At 42.6% G+C, this 19039-nt stretch overlaps 1 protein-coding gene across 1 annotated transcript in view; it reads right to left on the minus strand.

Moving 5' to 3' along the window:
• Positions 1–8854: 8854 nt before the first annotated feature.
• The window catches only part of UBE2QL1 (ubiquitin conjugating enzyme E2 QL1), a 60890-nt gene continuing 50705 nt past the window's right edge, over positions 8855–19039 (minus strand). The window contains exon 2 of the mRNA XM_075125468.1: positions 8855–8981. Coding sequence (XP_074981569.1) covers positions 8970–8981 — 12 coding nt within the window. The 3' untranslated portion in view covers positions 8855–8969. The remainder of the gene's footprint in view (positions 8982–19039) is intronic.

The raw sequence follows: 19039 nt of genomic DNA on the forward strand, positions 1-19039 counted from the left end.
TTGTAAAACAAAAAAAAGTAAACAAAAGAATTAAACATTTAATTAAGTTATTTGTTACCTTTCTATTTAAAAGATTTAGTAAGAATTGCTAAAAATTCCTACTATTTTCCCACTTTATCATTTTAATTTAGTTAATTTAAGGCAGTTTCCATTACTCTACATTACTTTTACCTTAAGAATACTCGTACATAAAAATAAGAAAAAACAATGTTTGGTATATTAGATAGTGACAAAGATTAAAAGCAAATATAGTATTTCTGTTTCTTGGCAACCATATCTTCAAGAAAGTTACAAGTTTCTTTAGCTGTTTCATGCCTGAATGGTTAAAATATTTAATTTTACAGGACTTATTTAAAGTAAAGTTTTGACCTTAAGCATTTTGAAGATTTGTTTTTTTCAGTTTCTCTGTCTCTTTCTGTGATGGGTTTCTGTAATAACTATAACTTTTAACTATTAAAACGGAGGGAGGGCAGAAGCAAGGAGAAAAAAATGTAGGCAGGGAGGGAGGCATGAGCCAAGAGAAATTAACTAACTCTGTGAGAGTCTTTCAAAATACAGGAAGCAGCAGCAAGTCCAGCAAACTGAGCTAAGTGAGTAATGCAAGAGAAACAAAGGTTATACTATTGGCTCTGGGAAGAGAGAGGGGTTCAATGGATTAGAGCAGGTAGCTGGGAGTCAGGACCTCTGGTTTTCCTGCTCCCACAAAATCTGAATTTGTTCCCCAAGTGCCTGTTGCTTTTGTAGGCACTTCAAATTGTTAACAAGTGTACTTGCTGCAGTTAGCTGTTTTTGAGCAACTCCATACATGGTTTTAAGATTTTTAGTCTGTATTTGCAAGCCTAATTTTTCTACCCTTTGCTGACTGCATCTTGCCTGACAATCTCCTACTTTTCCTTAAATTTCTTGTAAACTGTAAGATGGGTAATATAGTTTCTTCTACCTTCCAACTGATGTTTTCATTTCCTATTTTGACCTTGTGCTAATTTTAAGTTCTTTATCAGCTCTTTTATGTTATTGTTCAATGCTAAACAAGTGAGACAATGCATTATATGATTTTGCTCCTTATCTAGCCCCTTTGTACTTTTCCCCTCTATTTCCAGTTTAAACAAGGTCCATATATGACCATGAGGCTCAAGATTATTTACAATATTGAGCCTGAACAACAGACATAACTCGTTACAAATTGTACAAAAAAGGTGTCCAATGTCTCCCGTTTCTCCCTTTCGTTTGCCATAGCTGTAAGTTTCATATTTGAGAGAGAATTATTTTCCTCTCTCTTTATTCAGTATCTGGCATTTAGCCAAGAAATGCATGTTAATTCTTATTTATACTTAAAATGTGGCTTTTTGCCCAGGAATTCCTGAAGTATTGGTGTTTCACCTAAAGTACTTTATCATACATGATTTACAAAACTGATTACTTTTAAAAGGTAGTACACTGCAGCAGAGCTTATAAAAATCCCCACCATCCAGGTCTGGCCTAGCTTGCTGCATGAGTATACATGAGATTAATAAACACTAGCATCTCATTGTTTACTGACTGTTATCCCACTCCCAGCAATTATGTCACGAACCTGTGCTGCTTGGTTTGACTTATGTTTTGGATAGATGGGTCCTGATTGGCTCGCCAATTTGATTGTAGGGTAAAAAATGTTTTACCTATGTTTAAAAGGTCCTTAAATGTGATCTGCTGGCTTACAGGCCAGTAAGCCTTACATCTGTATCGGGAAAAATGGTAGAAAAGATCATTAAAAACAGAATAACAAAGCACCTGGATGATCATGATATGACAGGGTCTAAGCAGCATGAATTCTGCAGAGGAAAATTGTGTCACATGTGTCTCTGATTCTTTGAAGGCGTCATTAAAATGGTGGATAAAAGTGAACCAGCTGACATAACTTTATACTTTCAAAAGGCCTTTAACAAGATCCCTCGCTACTGAGAAGCTACATAGTCCTAAGTGAGAAATATAGTATTGTCATGGATAAAAAACTGATTAGGAGGCAGAAATGGCAAAAGGTTAACAACAGGGTTCCTCAATGTTCTGTACTAGAATCATAGATATGTAGGTTTGGAAGGGACCTCAAGAGATTCTCTAGTCCACCCCCTGCTATGAGGAAGGATTAAGTATGCCTAGATCATCCTGCGTTGGACCTATTTGTTTAATATAATTAATAATGTTCTGGAAAGGAGTAGGGATAAGTCATGAGGTACCAAAATTTGCAGATGATACTAAGTTATTTAGGTTAGACCAGAAAAAACTGAAGAACTTCATAGAGACCTAAAAGACCTTCACCTTCACCCTAAGAGACCTTCACCTAAAGCTAGGTGAATGGGCAACACAATGGCAGACAAATGCTGATAAACACAAGTAATGCACATTGGAGGGGAAAAAGTAAATACTCATACAACTTACAGGATTCTAAACTACCTATATCTCCTCAGGAAAGGGACCTGGGTATCTTGTAGAAGGTTCAACAAAGACCTCTGCTTAATATGCAACTGCAGTCAAAAAAGATAACAATATGTTAGAGTTCATAAGGAATTGGATGGGGAATAATATGGAAAATACTATATTGACACATAAATCAATGGTGCAGCCTCATCTAGAATATTGTGTGCAGTACTGATCACCTCATCTCAGAAAAGATATTGTTTAACTAGAGGGGGTTCAGAGCAGAGCAATGACACTGACTGAGTGCATGAAAAAACCTCTTATGAAAAGAGTGTAAAACTGGGATTGTTTATTGCAAAAAGGGGAGAAATAAGAGGAGGATGATAAAAGTGCATAAAATAATGAATGGTTTAGAGGAGGTTGATTGGGAACTTCTGTTCTCCCTGTCATAACTCAAGAACACAGGGACAGTCAATGAAATTAAAACCTCCCACACTGCAACTTGGGACCATTACTCCTCATTCTGTCATCTGCTACCACTGAGAACAGTCTAGATCCATCCTCCTTGGAGCCCCCTTTCAGGTAGTTGAAAGCAGCTATCAAATCCCCCCTCATTCTTCTCTTCCGCAGACTAAACAATCCCAGTTCCCTCAGCCTCTCCTCATAAGTCATGTGTTCCAGTCCCCTAATCATTTTTATTGCCCTCCACTGGACGCTTTCCAATTTTTCCACATCCTTCTTGTAGTGTGGGGCCCAAAACTGGACACAATACTCCAGATGAGGCCTCACCAATGTCGACTAGAGAGGAATGATCACGTCCCTCGATCTGCTGGCAATGTCCCAAAATGCCATTGGCCTTCTTGGCAAAAAGGGCACGCTGTTGACTCATATCCAACTTCTCGTCCACTGTCACCCCTAGGTCCTTTTCTGCAGAACTACTGTCGAGCCATTCGGTCCCTAGTCTGTAGCTGTGCATTGGATTCTTCTGTCTTAAGAGCAGGACTCTGCACTTGTCCTTGTTGAACCTCATCAGATTTCTTTTGGCCCAATCCTCTTATTTGTCTAGGGCCCTCTGTATCCTATCCCTACCCTCCAGCGTATCTACCTCTCCTCCCAGTTTAGTGTCATCTGCAGACTTGCTGAGGGTGCAATCCACACCATCTTCCAGATCATTAATGAAGATATTGAACAAAACCAGCCCCAGGACCGACCCTTGGGGCACTCCTCTAGATACCAGCTGCCAACTAGACATGGAGCCATTGATCACCACCTGTTGAGCCCAACAATCTAGCCAACTTTCTATCCACCTTATAGTCCATTCATCCAGCCCATACTTCTTTAACTTGCTGGCAAGAATACTGTGGGAGAATGTATCAAAAGCTTTGCTAAAGTCAAGGAATAACACCCATAGTAGTAGTTTGAACCCACTGCATCTTACTCTGCCCTCTCTGGCAAGAGAAACATTTTTCTGCTTCTTTTTTCATGGCAGCCTTTCAAGTATTTGAAGACCACTATCATGCCCCCCTTCCCCTCCTCAGTTTCCTCTTTTCCAAACTAAACATACCCAGTTCCTTCAGCCTTTGCTCACATGGCTTGCTTTCCATCTCTTTGATCTTCTTTGTCTGTCACCTTTGTCTCTCGCCTTTGTCTCTCACCTTTCTAGTTTCTCTACATCCTTTCTATATACCAGTGACCAAAATTGGACACAGTACTCCAGCTGAGGCCTAACCAGCACTGAGTAGTGCAGTACTATCACTTCCTGTGACTTGCAAACTATGCCTCTGTTAGTGCAACCCAAAATTTACTTTGCTTTTTTTGCAACAGCATCCCCTGTCTTGTCCTCCCCTAGTGTGTTTATCAATCATGTGTTGTCTCCTGTCTCAAACTTAGATTATATGATCTTTGAGGCACAAAATTATTTTTGTTATGTGTGTGTGTACAGTGCCTAGCACAAAGGGGTCATGATCCCTGAGTGGAGCCCCTCCACTGTAATGAAAATAAATAAATAAAATAAATAAATAATATAAGCTGGAAAACAAAACAAAACAACCCCACAACCCCTAAACCCAGATTCATCAAGCTTCATACATTACAACTGCAATACCTGATTTTTTAAATTTAAATCTGATGTTTTAATTTAAACTGGATTTTTTAAAATTTTAAATTAAAGACAGGGTTGTTTTTTAAAAAAATAAACCAATTTAAAATAATATTTGAAATTGTAACAACCTATTTTAAGCTCTAAATTTCCTATAATATAGTAAAATCATTTAAATTAAATTAAATAATATTAGTATATGTTTGCTGCCAAGTTTTAAAGAAAGTGAAACCACTGAATTGGTGGAAGTCACAGGCTAAGCACCTGGAACCAGAGTTTGTTGAAATGCTAAACTAGCTTTTGATAGCAGTAGCCTCTTCCATAGGTGCAGAGAGAGTCTTTTCATTTCAGTTTATTCAACTGGTTCAGTTCAACGATTAGTTCATTCAAAGATATAGGAAACCAACTGGGAGCTGAAAAAGCAGGAAAGCTTGTCTTCATCTTCCAGGCTATGAATAAAAATGAGGTCTGAGAGGATGAGAGCTACTACTTCTAAAATCTTGAAGGGGATGGTGGCCAGAAACAATAATTTTAATTCACTAACTTCAGATAATGCTTAGTTTAATAATCTGTTTTAGATTTAGTTTTAGATACAAAACATGGTTTGATAAACTTTGTTTCTTATGTATTCAGCACATTTAAGGTAGATTTATTTAACTAATAAAAAACTATTTAAAAATGTTTGTGTGCACTGAATTGAATTTTAGTTTCAATCTAAACAGAGCTTGACCCAAATCAAAAGTAAAAATTAATCATAATCTAGTAAATAAGTGCATCATTCACCATTATCTAACATAATAACATAAAAAACAAAGAATCTGAATAAATGTAAGATAAACTATATAATTGCTTAAATAAATGTATATAGATATAGTGTATCCTCCTGACTAACAAAAATAAACATCAAATTTAGTGTAAGTGCTCTATTTAATTGCAAATTAACATGTTTTAATGGTTACCAATGACCAACAATCAACCTTTCTTTAGGACAATAACTAAAAAGTACAAATGCAAAATAAGATTAAAATTCATTATTTCAATCCAGGTTTTCTGCTTGCTGGTTTAAATCATGATTAAAATGGGTGATTTTAATTACTATTAAAATGGGTGATTTAAATTGCTTTGATTTAAACCAGTCCACCCTGATTGGAACTACTCACCTGAGCTGAATCAGTCACATACATAAGTGTTTGCAGCATTGGGCCTCAGTTTGTAAATTCTTGCAGGCAGGGAACCATGACTTATACACGGTTATGGTGCTGTATGGATAACAGTAATGAAACTCCCATTGTAACTGTTCAAAGAGCAGGAGAAAATGTTTGCTGCAGCTCTAACATATGTCGTTGCTCAGAAAATGGGTGACAAGGAGTCTGTTCTTCCCTGCTGTAAAAGAATAGAAAAATTATTGTTACTAGGAGATAAACACTAAGTAAATCTACCCCTGCAGCTATTTTAAAATCATTATATGTGATTTATCTGAAGTCTGTTTGCAATTAATTATATCTTGATGCTGTCACGTTTTACTGCAGCTCACTTAACTATACAATTATATTCAATGACATGTCTCCCCTTTCATATTTTAATCCTTAGATTCCACACATTTTTCTTGAATAATAACAAAAATGAGTTGTACAAAATGAAAAGCATGTTCACACATCACCACCATTTACAATAACATAGCTAGGAAATACTAGGGAGAATATGGATTTCTGCAGGCATGTTCAACAAGACAATTACAATTTTGGACATTTGCCAAAATAGTGACTAATCTATAAATATCTTACATAAGTCTAGAGTGTGCCAATATCTTACATTCTGGTAAGTGCAGCTCACCGTAAGTGGTGGTAAACAAACACACATATTAAAAATAGCCTTTATGTATATAACAGCACTCTTGAGCATAACTGTTTAACCAAGACAGATTTTTTCAAAAGAACCTACATCCCACTGCGATTCAATGGGACTTGAGCTTTTAAATTACTTAAGGACTTTTGAAAGTCAATAGGCTTCTAAGTCACTTAGATGCTTTTGAAAATTTTAGCCTGACTAAGGCATATTCATGGAGACTATGGATGAAATCCTGACCCCGCTGAAATCAATAACAAAACTTAAATTGTCTTCAATAAGGCTAGGATTTCACTGAATAAATGTAAACCTTTCAATTAATTCCTTGAGTTTCTAGATGGGATTTTCAAAAGTGCACCAGCATTAGCCTAACTCCCATTAAAGGCTTTTGAAAATCTCACCCTCTCTCAGAAAGTCTGTTCAATTAACAGAGGGCTTGTCTACACTGGCAAGTTTTTTCAATGAAACTAATGTCGCCAAGGAAAAATCGACAAAAACAAAGTTGCCAAAGCGTGTCTACATTTTCTCCCTGTCAAAGGATTGTGTCCACATTCAGGGCACCTTTGTTGACGGCAAGAGCAATGGACTGTGGCTGGTGACACCATCCATCGCTAGGTGTTGTGGGAATGCAGAAACGGAATGTGGCGCATCCTGGGATGTGTAAAATGTACTGTCATACACCACTTTGTGTCCCACCCTGCCAAAGGTCTCGGGCTTCCTTTTGCGCCATTTTTCCAAGGGTCATTCTTTTGTAGTGCACGCCAGCATCTGCAGTGAGAGAGGATGGATCCTGCACTTTTTTCCTATGCGCTGTTAGTTGTCATGAGGACATCACTCATGGCAGCACAGTTACTCACAGAGTTACTCACCAAGTTAGCAGAGGATGAATCGCAGGGACTGAAGCGTGATATGAACAGCAGCAACTTATCAGTGCTTTTGGCATTCACAGAGCAGCTGCATACAGTAGATTGTCGCTTTTGGGCTAGGGAAACAGGCACTGATTGGTGAGATCGCATTGTCATGCAGGTGTGGGATGACGACCGAAGGGTACAGCACTTTAGGATGTGTAAAACAACCTTCATGGAACTATGTGCTGGAACTAAGCTGTCCCCAGACCTGTGGCGCAAGGACACCCTTTCGGTAGAGAAGCATGTTGTAATCACTGTGTGGAGAAGCTGGTGAATCCAGACTGCTACTGGTCAGTTGCTAACCAATTTGGAGTAGGAAAGTTCACTGTTGGGGCTGTATTACTCCAAGTGTGCAGGGCAATAAATTGCATCCTGCTGTGAAGAACCGTGACTCTGGGAAATGTGCATGAAATAGTGGATAGCTTTGCAGAGATGGGTTTTCCTATCTGTGGCGGGGCGATTCATGGCACACACATTCCAATTTTAGCAGCAGACCACCTTGCCTTTGAGTACATCAATAGGAAGGGATACTTCTTCATGGTGTTGCAGGCGCTTGTGGATCACCGGGGTTATTTCACAGACATCAGTGCAGGCTGGTCTGGAAAGGTGCATGATGCACGCATCTTCAGGAACAGTGGCCTGTACAGAAAGCTGCAGGTGGGGGCTTTCTTTCCAGACCACAAGTTCACAGTGGGGGATGTGGAAATTCCCATAGTAATCCTGGGAGACCTGGCTTACCCCTTACAGCCCTGGCTCATGAAACCTTACACAGGGAACCTGGACAGCAGCAAGGAGCGTTTTAACAACAGGCTGAGCAGGTGCTGCATGGTAGTTGAATATGCCTTTGGCCATTTGAAAGGTCTCTGGAGGTGTCTCAATGGCAGGCTAGACCTTACTGAGGATAATATTCCCGTGGTCATAGCCGCGTGCTGCACTTTGCATAACCTGTGTGAATCTAAGGGTGAAATGTTTGCTCAGGTGTGGAGCACTGAGGCAGAGCGCTTGGCTGCACAGTTTGAACACCCAGATGCTAGGACTGTCAGAGGAGCCCAGAGGGCTGCTATTAACATCAGAGAGGGTTTGAGGAACCACTTTGACAATGAGGGGCAGTAACACACGTGTGCTTTGGAATTGCTTCCCTGTTGCATCCATGTACAATTTTGGGGCCCAAGATCCAAGCAACACAATGGTTTAGAAGCCTGTTCCTGGGCGTGAATTGATTGCTATACACTTTTGTAGAACACAGAATAAAAACTGTACCATTAAATACCTTATCCTTTATTGTTAAAAAGGGTATAACCTCACAACTGTGTGTAGCCCCAGATATCATTATTCCAGCTGCGATTGGGGGTGGAATGATGGGGAAACTCAGGAGTGCTGTGGAGTGAAAAGGAATGTGTGGGCATAGAGGGGGCGTAGGGTTGGCAAAGAATAGTGTATCTGCTGCAGTGGTGCTTGAACTCAGATCTGCTCAGTCTGCAGCTGTATCAAAGACTTGAGCATCTCTGTCTGATCCTCCATCACTTTTATCATCTGCTCTGTTGCTTGCCTAGCAAAAGCAGCATTCTCTTTTCTGTCCTGCCTTTCGGCTTCCCAGCACTCTTTCCGTTCCCTGGTCTGTCTCTCATTGTGCAATGGAACCTCACGGAACACATTGTCTTTGCTGCGCCTAGGTTTTTTTCTTATCTGCTGCAACCAGTCCGCAGGGGTGCGTGATGTGTTGTTCAGGGTCTGTGCTGAACAGAAGAGGGATTGTTACATTCCAGCAAACAATTGAAACAATTTAGCAAAAAGGACATTTTGCTAGTAGAAATCACTTTCTCTCTGAGACTCTAGGCAGCCACACAGCTCTGCAAGCACCCCGATCATAGTGAGTTTCGGGACTGGGGGGAAGGTGGTTGTGCATATGGACAAAAAGGTCATGGCTTGTAGGTCAGCTTTGCAGGGAACTTATTCTAAAATTATCCCATACTTTTTCACAGGTGGCCAACCTGCTGGCTGACATCTCACTGCTGTGGGCGACCAGAGAAACCAGGGCTCAGCTGCTGAATGCTTGCGTCTTTTACCCCGGTCTATAAGCAGCTCAGCTATGTGCCACTTTGGTCTCAGCTCCAGCGATTGCTTAATGGCATGGTACAGTTTCCTACAATGGGGGAACTGACAAGGCTGCAATCCCTTGGAATCTGTGTCAGAGGATTAACAAGTACCTGTTTGAAACTTTCCAGAGCCTCTTTCTGGAGGATTCCCTGCAGGTCTCGATGTCCATCGACACCCTGCTTGGTCATGCAGATTAGCTACACAGGGCAATGTCCAGCTCACAGAAAACACTACTTGCCTCCCACTTTTCGATTCCCTACACAAGCCACAGAAATTTATCCAGAGTGTCATCTACTTCCTACTCCCCATTGAGGACTTCTGGAGTGGAGAAAAGTTCCTGGCTGAATTTACTGCTGCACATTAAAGGACAAAGGAGTAATATTAAGTTGATTTCTATACATTTGAGTTATTGATATACTTAAAATTACAAAATTATCTTAAATCACTTTGAAGAAAGTGTCTTGAAGGAAGAATATTTTTTGAAGTCTATTCTATTAATAGATAGCATGGCATGTTCAAGTTGTGGTTGTGGCCCAGAAATGGTCCATAGGGGCACTTCCTGGTGGTTTCCAGGGAGTTGCTGGTTACAGTGGCCCTATCAAGCAGAGTTTAAGGATTTTTTAAAATATGAACACAAGGAAGTCAATGACATTGCTCAAATGCATATAGTTAAGCACTCGCTGAAGTACTTTGCTGGACTGGGGCTATGATGCAGCATCCTCTCTTTATTTCCAGCTGCTATACTGATGCCTAAAAACAGATTCAATACTTTCTTAATATTACTTTTCCATGGAAGCATGCAGAGGCTTTTGCTGTGGTTGCTAGAGGGATGTTATCTAATGGTGAATGGGAAGGGAAGTGTTCCTTCCAATCCCAAATGAGGGGGGATGTGTTTACAAGACAATCATTCTATTAATATGGGGTTCACACTATGAAAAAGTGTAAAAAAGTTGGAATACTACTGTAAGTAAAATAATTAAAACATGAAAACACGAAATATCTAGTGCACAGATATCTTTACATCACTGTTTTTACTTTCATTTTATCTACTGAGATTGAATAAAATATGTTATATACCATGAAATTGTACATGAAACACTGGCCTCATTCACAGAGAACCATAAATTATATGAAAACACAAAGAAAGGAGTGGAATTCTTTAGCATGCTACAAGGGGTACAACTAGGAATAGGTGTTGAAATGAGGAAAGTGAAAATGTTGGTTGAGTATCAGGAAAAATCTCCAGGCAAGGAGGAGTTTGTAGCCTATGCGACTGTACTACCTGGCAAGCTCTTCTTGAAACTGGATGGTTATCTAAGCTGATATCCATATACAAATTAGCTCTGGTCTTTCAGCATTAACTTCCTTTCTACACCCAATACCTTTGAGAGAGGGAGAATACTGCACAAGCATCAGTGGAAAAGCCATTGGCAGCTCATCTCCTGAGGCAGCCATGTTGCAGAGAAGGAAGCAGAAAAGTACCGCAGAGAGGTTGGCACTGTCTGGGACTATAAACTCTGCAGTGGAATGGCCCTGGGAATGGAATTATGTCTCTGCTGATGAATGAACTCTGTCCTTCTCAATCTGTGAACAGTAACCTAACAGTAATGGAGGAGATGAGCCAACTGTACAAAATCCAATTCACAAATGCAAAAGATTTTGCATTAAAAAATGAATGTCACTGTGACAGGTTTCCTCCCCCTCCCGCCCCATTCTGGGGTGCCACCTGATGTACTGGGATACCACTGAGCCCACCTATTCACCAGCCCTGGCTCCCTTACACTGTCCTGTATACACACACAGGTAGGGGCACACAGCTGCAGAAAGACACAGACATTGAAATCAGCTCTGCATGGGAAGACTCAGGAAGGGAATTGCCCAGCACTCAAGCGCACAAACCCTCTGGAGTGCAAACCCAAAATTTTATTGTCTTGAGCTGCACAGAGAACTGTACAGCGAAAGCCCATGAAATTTGCCCCCTCCCTCAGTGTGGAGGAAGATATGCACAGCTTCCACAAACTGGTTTTAGAGAAAACAAAAACGAATTTATTAACTACACAAGATAGATTTTAAGTGATTTTAAGGGACTGCAAACAGATCAAAGCAGATTACTAAGCAAACATGCAAACTAAGCTTAATACACTAAAGAATCTAGTTACAAGTAGTAATTTCTCACCCTAAATATTGTTTTAGGCATTTCTTTCACAGGCCAGACACCTTTTCCAGCCTGAAGTCAGATCTCCCCACCCCCGCCCTTTTGTCTTTGTTTCTTAGATGTTTACAGCAGTTGTCCTGGGCCAGGATTCAGTGCAGAATGAACCCTGATTAAGTCACTCCCAGCCCTTAAATAGGTTTTAAATATGGTGGGAACCCTTTGTTTTCCAATGTGGTTCCCGACCCCCAGAAGAAAAATATTGGCATTCTATCATGGAGTCCAGTACCAGGTGACATGATCACATGACCCTGCAGTGTCAAAGCAGCCATGAGTCAAAGGCTGTTCATAGCATCTCAGGAAACTTTTTAGGAAGGTGGGAAATTAGCATCTTCAAAGATCTATTGTTCTCCCTAATGGCCCATCTGGACTGATTGCATTCTATCTGGTGGGCATTCCCCAGGTGTAAACCCACTTGTAATTGATACATAGTCAATATTGCTAACTTTAGAAACAAAAATGATACATGCATAAAAATAGGATAATCATATTAATTAAATCATAACCTTTCCAGTGATATCTCACATGCCTTCTGTCATAAATATAAAGGGAAGGGTAAACCCCTTTAAAATCCCTCCTGGCCAGAGGAAAAAATCCTCCCACCTGTAAAGGGTTAAGAAGCTAAAGGTAATCTCGCTGGCACCTGACCGAAATGACCAATGAGGAGACAAGATACTTTCAAAAGCTGGGAGGAGGGAGAAAAACAAAGGGTCTGTGTCTGTCTGTATGATGCTTTTGCTGGGGACAGAACAGGAATGGAGTCTTAGAACTTAGTAAGTAATCTAGCTAGGTATGTGTTAGATTATGATTTCTTTACATGGCTGAGAAAATAGCTGTGCTGAATAGAATGAATATTTCTGTCTGTGTGTCTTTTTTGTAACTTAAGATTTTGCCTAGAGGGATTCTCTATGTTTTGAATCTAATTACCCTATAAGGCATTCACCATCCTGATTTTACAGAGGTGATTCTTTTTTACTTCTATTAAAAGTCTTCTTGTAAGGAAACTGAATGCTTTTTCATTGTTCTAAGATCCAAGGGTTTGGGTCTGTGGTCACCTATGCAAATTGGTGAGGATTTTTACCAAACCTTCCCCAGGAAGTGGGGAGGATTTTGGGGGGAAAGATGTGTCCAAACTACGTTTTCTCAGGAACCCAGATAAAGTTTGGTGGTGGCAGTGGAAATCCAAGGGCAGAGAGTAAAAAATAGTTTGTACCTTGGGGAAGTTTTAACCTAAGCTGGTAAAAGTAAGCTTAGGAGGTTTTCATGCAGGTCCCCACATCTGTACCCTAGAGTTCAGAGTGGGGAAGGAACCTTGACACCTTCTCTTGCACAAAATATATTATAGTTATGCTATAATTATATTATAATAATATTTCTATGAAGAATATGGGGCGTAGTGTCACACCTTCCCCCTGAGATTACTGCCATAGAGTTAGTCACTGGCTAACGCAAAGGCAGTGTGACTAAAATTCTCCTTAGGTCTTGGGTATCCAACTGGTCAGTGTTATAAAAAATTGGAGTATTATTCCTAGGGTTTGGTTTTTTTTTTTAAAAAAAAGGGGTTAATTTTCCAGGTTGCCTGAAAGCATTCTAGTGTGCAGCATTATTAACGCCATGTAGATATCAATATATTTTAGCAAGTAGGTGTCTTGGCATTTAGCCACCAATGCCATCAGGCAGTGTGCCTCAGTTTCCCCTTCTACACAGCAGCCTCAGTTTGTTATGCTTTCTCTGCTGTGCCAACCTGCAAGCCTGTTATCTGGTGCTAGCTGAGAAGTAGTATTCTTATAGGACTTCCTTGTTACCACTCCTAGCATGTTCAAAAAGTTTCTTCCAAAAATCATAGAATCATAGAAGATTAGGGTTGGAAGAGACTTCAGGAGGTCATCTAGTCCAATCCCCTGCTCAAAGCAGGACCAACACCAACTAAATCATCCCAGCCAGGGTTTTGTCAAGCCAGGCATTAAAAAACTCTAAGGATGGAGATTCCACCACCTCCCTAGGTGCAGGTTACACATTTTTAAAGGATTTACTATCGGTACCAAATTCTTTGTCATGACCAATAAGCTGTATAGCATGAGGTTCAACAGTACCAGCAACTTCATGACAGGGAGGTGTTTCCAAGTATACCATGCCTTCTGTAGACAGTCCAGTTTGTTCAGTAGTCATTGTATTTCTCAACCCCTTCTTGAAACACAGTAAGTATTCTGATACTGGTCTTTCTTCCCCTTTAGTAAATGTTCTCAATTCATATCTGTCTTTGGGGCTTTGGCAAGGAAAGGGTGTAAGGAGACCTTGCATGTTACTGGCCAGCCTCCGGTGGAGCTGCATTCCATCTCCAGGGTTATGACCATTTGAAAAATCCATCCCCCCCACTTTGTAATTCTCACTCTTAGAGTTGGAATCTTCTCCACCCCCTTTTCTCAGCTCTTGCCTAACTGCTGGGAGGAGTTTACCTGCCCGGGAGAGTGCGTCCTCCTCCCCTTTCTCAGGGGGGTCATTAGCATTTTCACTGACGTCAAACTTGTTAGAAAGACTCTCATTTTGCCTTAAAGAGACAGAATTTTGAAAAGTACAACATTTAGCAAAAATGGGACCTGGATTGGGGTACCCTGTGTCACGCCCTCTCTGTTCCCAAGAGATCATGTGTATGACTGTTCACCTCCTGGAGGTCATTTAGAGTTTTCCCCCTTAAAACCTGAGCCACAGGTGGGGTGCCTGGAAGCACAGATGCCAATCCAGAAAATTTCTCCTGGACAGACCCTCCCATGTAATCAGTGAGGAGACATTCCTTTACTCCCCTACATCTCTTCTTAACTTCCTTCTCTGGGCCCCCCACTAAGGCACACACCTCTGTGCTCTTTAGAGTGGGATCTATCCCCTGTTCAGCTGTGGGATCACAGCTAACAGCCAGAACAATCCCTTCACTGTAAGCACTGCACCCTCCTCCCTCTTTGAATTGGGTTTGCCCTCACCCACCACAGGTCTCTAGGATTCCATCACCCTCCTCTGGGCTTCCCTCTAGGACACATCTGCCTATGCATTCTAGAGTGAGATCTATCCCTTTCTTGGCTGCAATCTGCTGGCAGCCCACAACCTGGACAGTCTTCCCTCAGACAGGCAAAACATTCCCTTTCCCCGAGGAAAAGCTGCATTTAGCCACCAGGCAGTAGGAGCTAGTCTCAACCAAACCCACCCCTGGTAGCAGACAGTTTTCCACTGCTGCAGAGGAATTAAAGAGACACTCTCCTATTCCCCCAGTGGTTCCTGAGACTTTACTCTTTCCCTCTGGGGCTGCAGCACAAGATTCCTCCTTGCTGCTGACAGACCCCTGGACAGCCTGAGCTGCATTGAAAAATTTGTTTCCGAATAATATTTGGGTTGTGTTATGGGGAACAGTAGCAACTGTTAATTCATCTTGCAAATCCTCAGTGTCCATGTGCACTTTAGCCAAAGGCACAAGGATTTTGTGACCTCCTACTAACAAAAGCTCTGCCATCTGTCATGGCAATATGTCTTTCTCCTGAACAAGGTATCTCCTGAGCACTGAAATTTCTGCCCCTGTATCCCTCCACCCAGGGAGTTCTTTGCCATTAACTCTGACTGCCTTTATGTGCTTTCTTCCTAGCTGTGCAGTGGCTACCTTTACAAACCCTGTATGATAAGTGGCAATTGCCTGAGGTGCCTCTGTGCTCTGGGTAGCAGCATTCCTACGAGTTGCTTGCTGCCTGTTCCCACTCAGCACAGAGCGTTTACTCTTCAGGTGCTCAATGGAATGACAATGATAGCAACTTCTGGGCTCTTCTGTTTTTACAGGAGATTTGGAATGAGGGCTAGAGGAATGAACTTGTGAAAGTGAGCGTCCAGCCTCCCATCCACCATCTTTCTTCCCAGGGGTAAAACAGAAACTCTGCTTCCCACCAAACTTAAACTCCTCTGCCTGTGATTTATTTCTAATGGATGCTCAAATTCATCCGCCAAAATAGCAAGTTCAACAGTTTTCACCTTTTTGTCCCATAGACACTGTTTCACATCATCACTACACATATTCAGTAAATGTTCCTGAGCAACAACATTTCTTCAAAGCTTGTAATACCTTTTCCCTTTACCCACTTATCCAGTAAATCTTTCATTAGGTTTACATATGCCACATTACTCATTCCAGCCCCTCTCTTAAGGCTTCTAATTCACATCCGATGAAGTGAGCTGTAGCTCACGAAAGCTTATGCTCAAATAAATTGGTTAGTCTCTAAGGTGCCACAAGTACTCCTTTTCTTTTTTTGTGAATTTTCACTCAATATGTTTCAGGTGTATTCTGAAACTGTTTTAAAACAATTTCCTTCAATTTACAATACTCGGAAGCATCAGCCATTGGCATCTTATTGAATATATCCAGAGCTGTCCCAGACAACTTTGCAACCAAAGTGGTCATCTTTTGATCCTCAGGAATCTCATGGTGCACACACAGCCTCTCAAAGGTGATGAAATATTCAGCAATGTCCCCTGTCTCGCTGTATGCAGGACACAACTGCTCCCATTTGTGGATTTTTGGAATAGGGTGCTTTTCTTAAGGGGACATGCAGAGGTGCCCATTCCTGCTGGGCTGTTTACCTGTGGCTGAACAGAAATGTTCCCCGCTGTTAGCGGGGGGTGGGGGGGGGTGAGGGGCTAGCCAAGTGGTGGGGGGAGGCAAAATGTGACCTTGGAATGAAAGCACATGTGCTGTGTATGTAATGTTAACAGCAAGGTTTACCGTGAAAGAGTGTAGCCATTGTTCTAGAAAATATGTCTTTTTAAATACCACTGCCTCTTTTTTTTTTCTCCACCAGCTGCATGTGTTTCAAGGATCACAGGATCTTCTCCTTCCCAGAGGCTAGTGAAGATTAGAAGGCAAAAAACCGCACTTGTGATTAAATGTTCTCTGAGCTCATGGTGTCCTCCCACACTGACATAGCACAGACGAATGCGTGGAGGCAGACAATGTCAGAGTGAAGGAAAGCACAATATGACCGGGAGGAGAGGTGGCGGGCTGAAGAGAGTAAGTGGCGGGCTGAAGAGAGGGCTGAAGGCTCAAATGTGGTGGCAGCGTGATGAGAGGAGGCAGGATTCAATGCTGAGGCTGCTGGAGGATCAAACCAATATGCTCCAGCGTATGGTTGAGCTGCAGGAAAGGCAGCACGAGCACAGACCGCCGCTACAGCCCCTATGTAACCAACCGCCCTCCTCCCCAAGTTCCATAGCCTCCTCACCCAGACGCCCAAGAACGCGGTGGGGGGGCCTCCAGCCACTCCACCCCAGAGGATTGCCCAAGCAACAGAAGGCTGGCATTCAATAAGTTTTAAACTTTTAAAGTGCTGTGTGGCCTTGTCCTTCCCTCCTCCACCACCCCTCCTGGTGCTTCTCTCCTCCACCACCCCTCCTGGGCTACCTTGGCAGTTATCCCCCTATTTGTGTGATGAATGAATGAAGAATGCATGAATGTGAAGCAACAATGACTTTATTGCCTCTGCAAGCGGTGATCGAAGGGAGAAGGGGAGGGTGGTTAGCTTACAGGGAAGTGGAGTGAACCAAGGGGTGGTGGGTTTCATCATGGAGAAACAAACAGAACTTTCACATCGTAGCCTGTCCAGTCATGAAACTGGTTTTCAAAGCTTCTCTGATGCGTACCACGCCCTCCTGTGCTCTTCTAACAGCCCTGGTGTCTGGCTGTGCAAAACCAGCAGCCAGGCGATTTGCCTCAACCTCCCACCCTGCCATAAACGTGTCCCCCTTACTCTTACAGATATTATGGAGCGCACAGCAAGCAGTAATAACAGGGGGAATATTGGTTTCGCTGAGGTCTAACCGAGTCAGTAAACTGCACCAGTGCACTTTTAAACATCCAAATGCACATTCTACCACCATTCTGCACTTGCTCAGCCTGTAGTTGAACAGCTCTTGACTACTGTCCAGGCTGCCTGTGTACGGCTTCATGAGCCATGGCATTAAGGGGCAGGCTGGGTTCCCAAGGATAACTATAGGCATTTCAATGTCCCCAATGGTTATTTTCTGGTCTGGGAAGAAAGTCCCTTCCTGCAGCTTTTGAAACAGACCAGAGTTCCTGAAGATGTGAGCGTCATGTACCTTTCCTGGCCATCACACGTTGATGTTGGTGAAATGTCCCTTGTGATCCACCAGTGCTTGCAGCACTATTGAAAAGTACCCCTTGCGGTTTATGTACTCGCCGGCTTGGTGCTCCAGTGCCAAGATAGGGATATGGGTTCTGTCTGTGACCCCACCACAGTTAGGGAATCCCATTGCAGCAAAGCCGTCTACTATGACCTGCACATTTCCCAGGGTCACTACCCTTGATACCAGGAGATCTTTTATTGCGTTGGCTACTTGCATCACAGCAGCCCCCACAGTAGATTTGCCCACTCCAAATTGATTCCCGACTGACCGGTAGCTGTCTGGCGTTGCAAGCTTCCACAGGGCTATTGCCACTTGCTTCTCAACTGTGAGGGCTGGTCTCATCTTGGTATTCTTGCACCTCAGGGCAGGGGAACGCAAATCACAAAGTTCCATGAAAGTGCCCTTATGCATGCGAAAGTTTCGCAACCACTGGGAATCGTCCCAGATCTGCAACACTATGCGGTCCCACCAGTCTGTGCTTGTTTCCCGAGCCCAGAATCGGCGTTCCACCGCATGAACCTGCCCCATTAGCACAATGATGCCTACATTGCCAGGGCTCCTGCTTTGAGAGAAGTCTGTGTCCATGTCCTCATCACTCACGTTACCGCACTGACATCGCCTACTCGCCCGGTATCGCTTTGCCAGGTTCCGGTGCTGCATATACTGCTGGGTAATGTGCGTGGTGTTTAATGTGCTCCTAATTGCCAAAGTGATCTGAGCGGGCTCCATGATTGCCGTGGTATGGCGTCTGCACAGAAAAAAGGCGCGGAACGATTGTCTGCCGTTGCCCTGACGGAGGGAGGGGTGACTGACGACATGGCTTACAGGGTTGGCTTACAAGCAATTAAAATCAACAAAGGGGGTGGCTTTGTGAGAAACTGAATGGCCCCCTCAAGGATAGAATTCAAAACCTCAAGGATAGAACTCAAAACTGGGTTTAGCAGGCCGTTGATTTCACAGAGGGAAGGAGGGAGGGAGGAGAAAATGAATACAAAACAAATCTGGTCTATTTCTTGTTTTGAGCCACTTCATCTATCTTTATACATCTTGCTGGCAGCAGACTGTGCAGTGCGACCGCTAGCCAACGTCAACACCTGGGTGCTCGGCAGAAGACAGTGCAGTATGACGACTAGCCATCATCTTCTGCTGGCTGGAGGTTAAAAGACAGTGCACTGCCAGTAGGACTGAATCGCCACGAGATGAAACTTAAAAGGGAAATGACCTGGCTGAGTCACTCCCATGTTTGCCCAGGCGCCCGATTAAAAGAGCACCCAGGACTACGTCGATGACGGCTACTAGTCATACTGCACTGTC

This window comes from Caretta caretta, chromosome 2, assembly GCF_965140235.1.
Source record: "Caretta caretta isolate rCarCar2 chromosome 2, rCarCar1.hap1, whole genome shotgun sequence".
In the NCBI taxonomy this organism is placed as follows: domain Eukaryota; kingdom Metazoa; phylum Chordata; order Testudines; family Cheloniidae; genus Caretta; species Caretta caretta.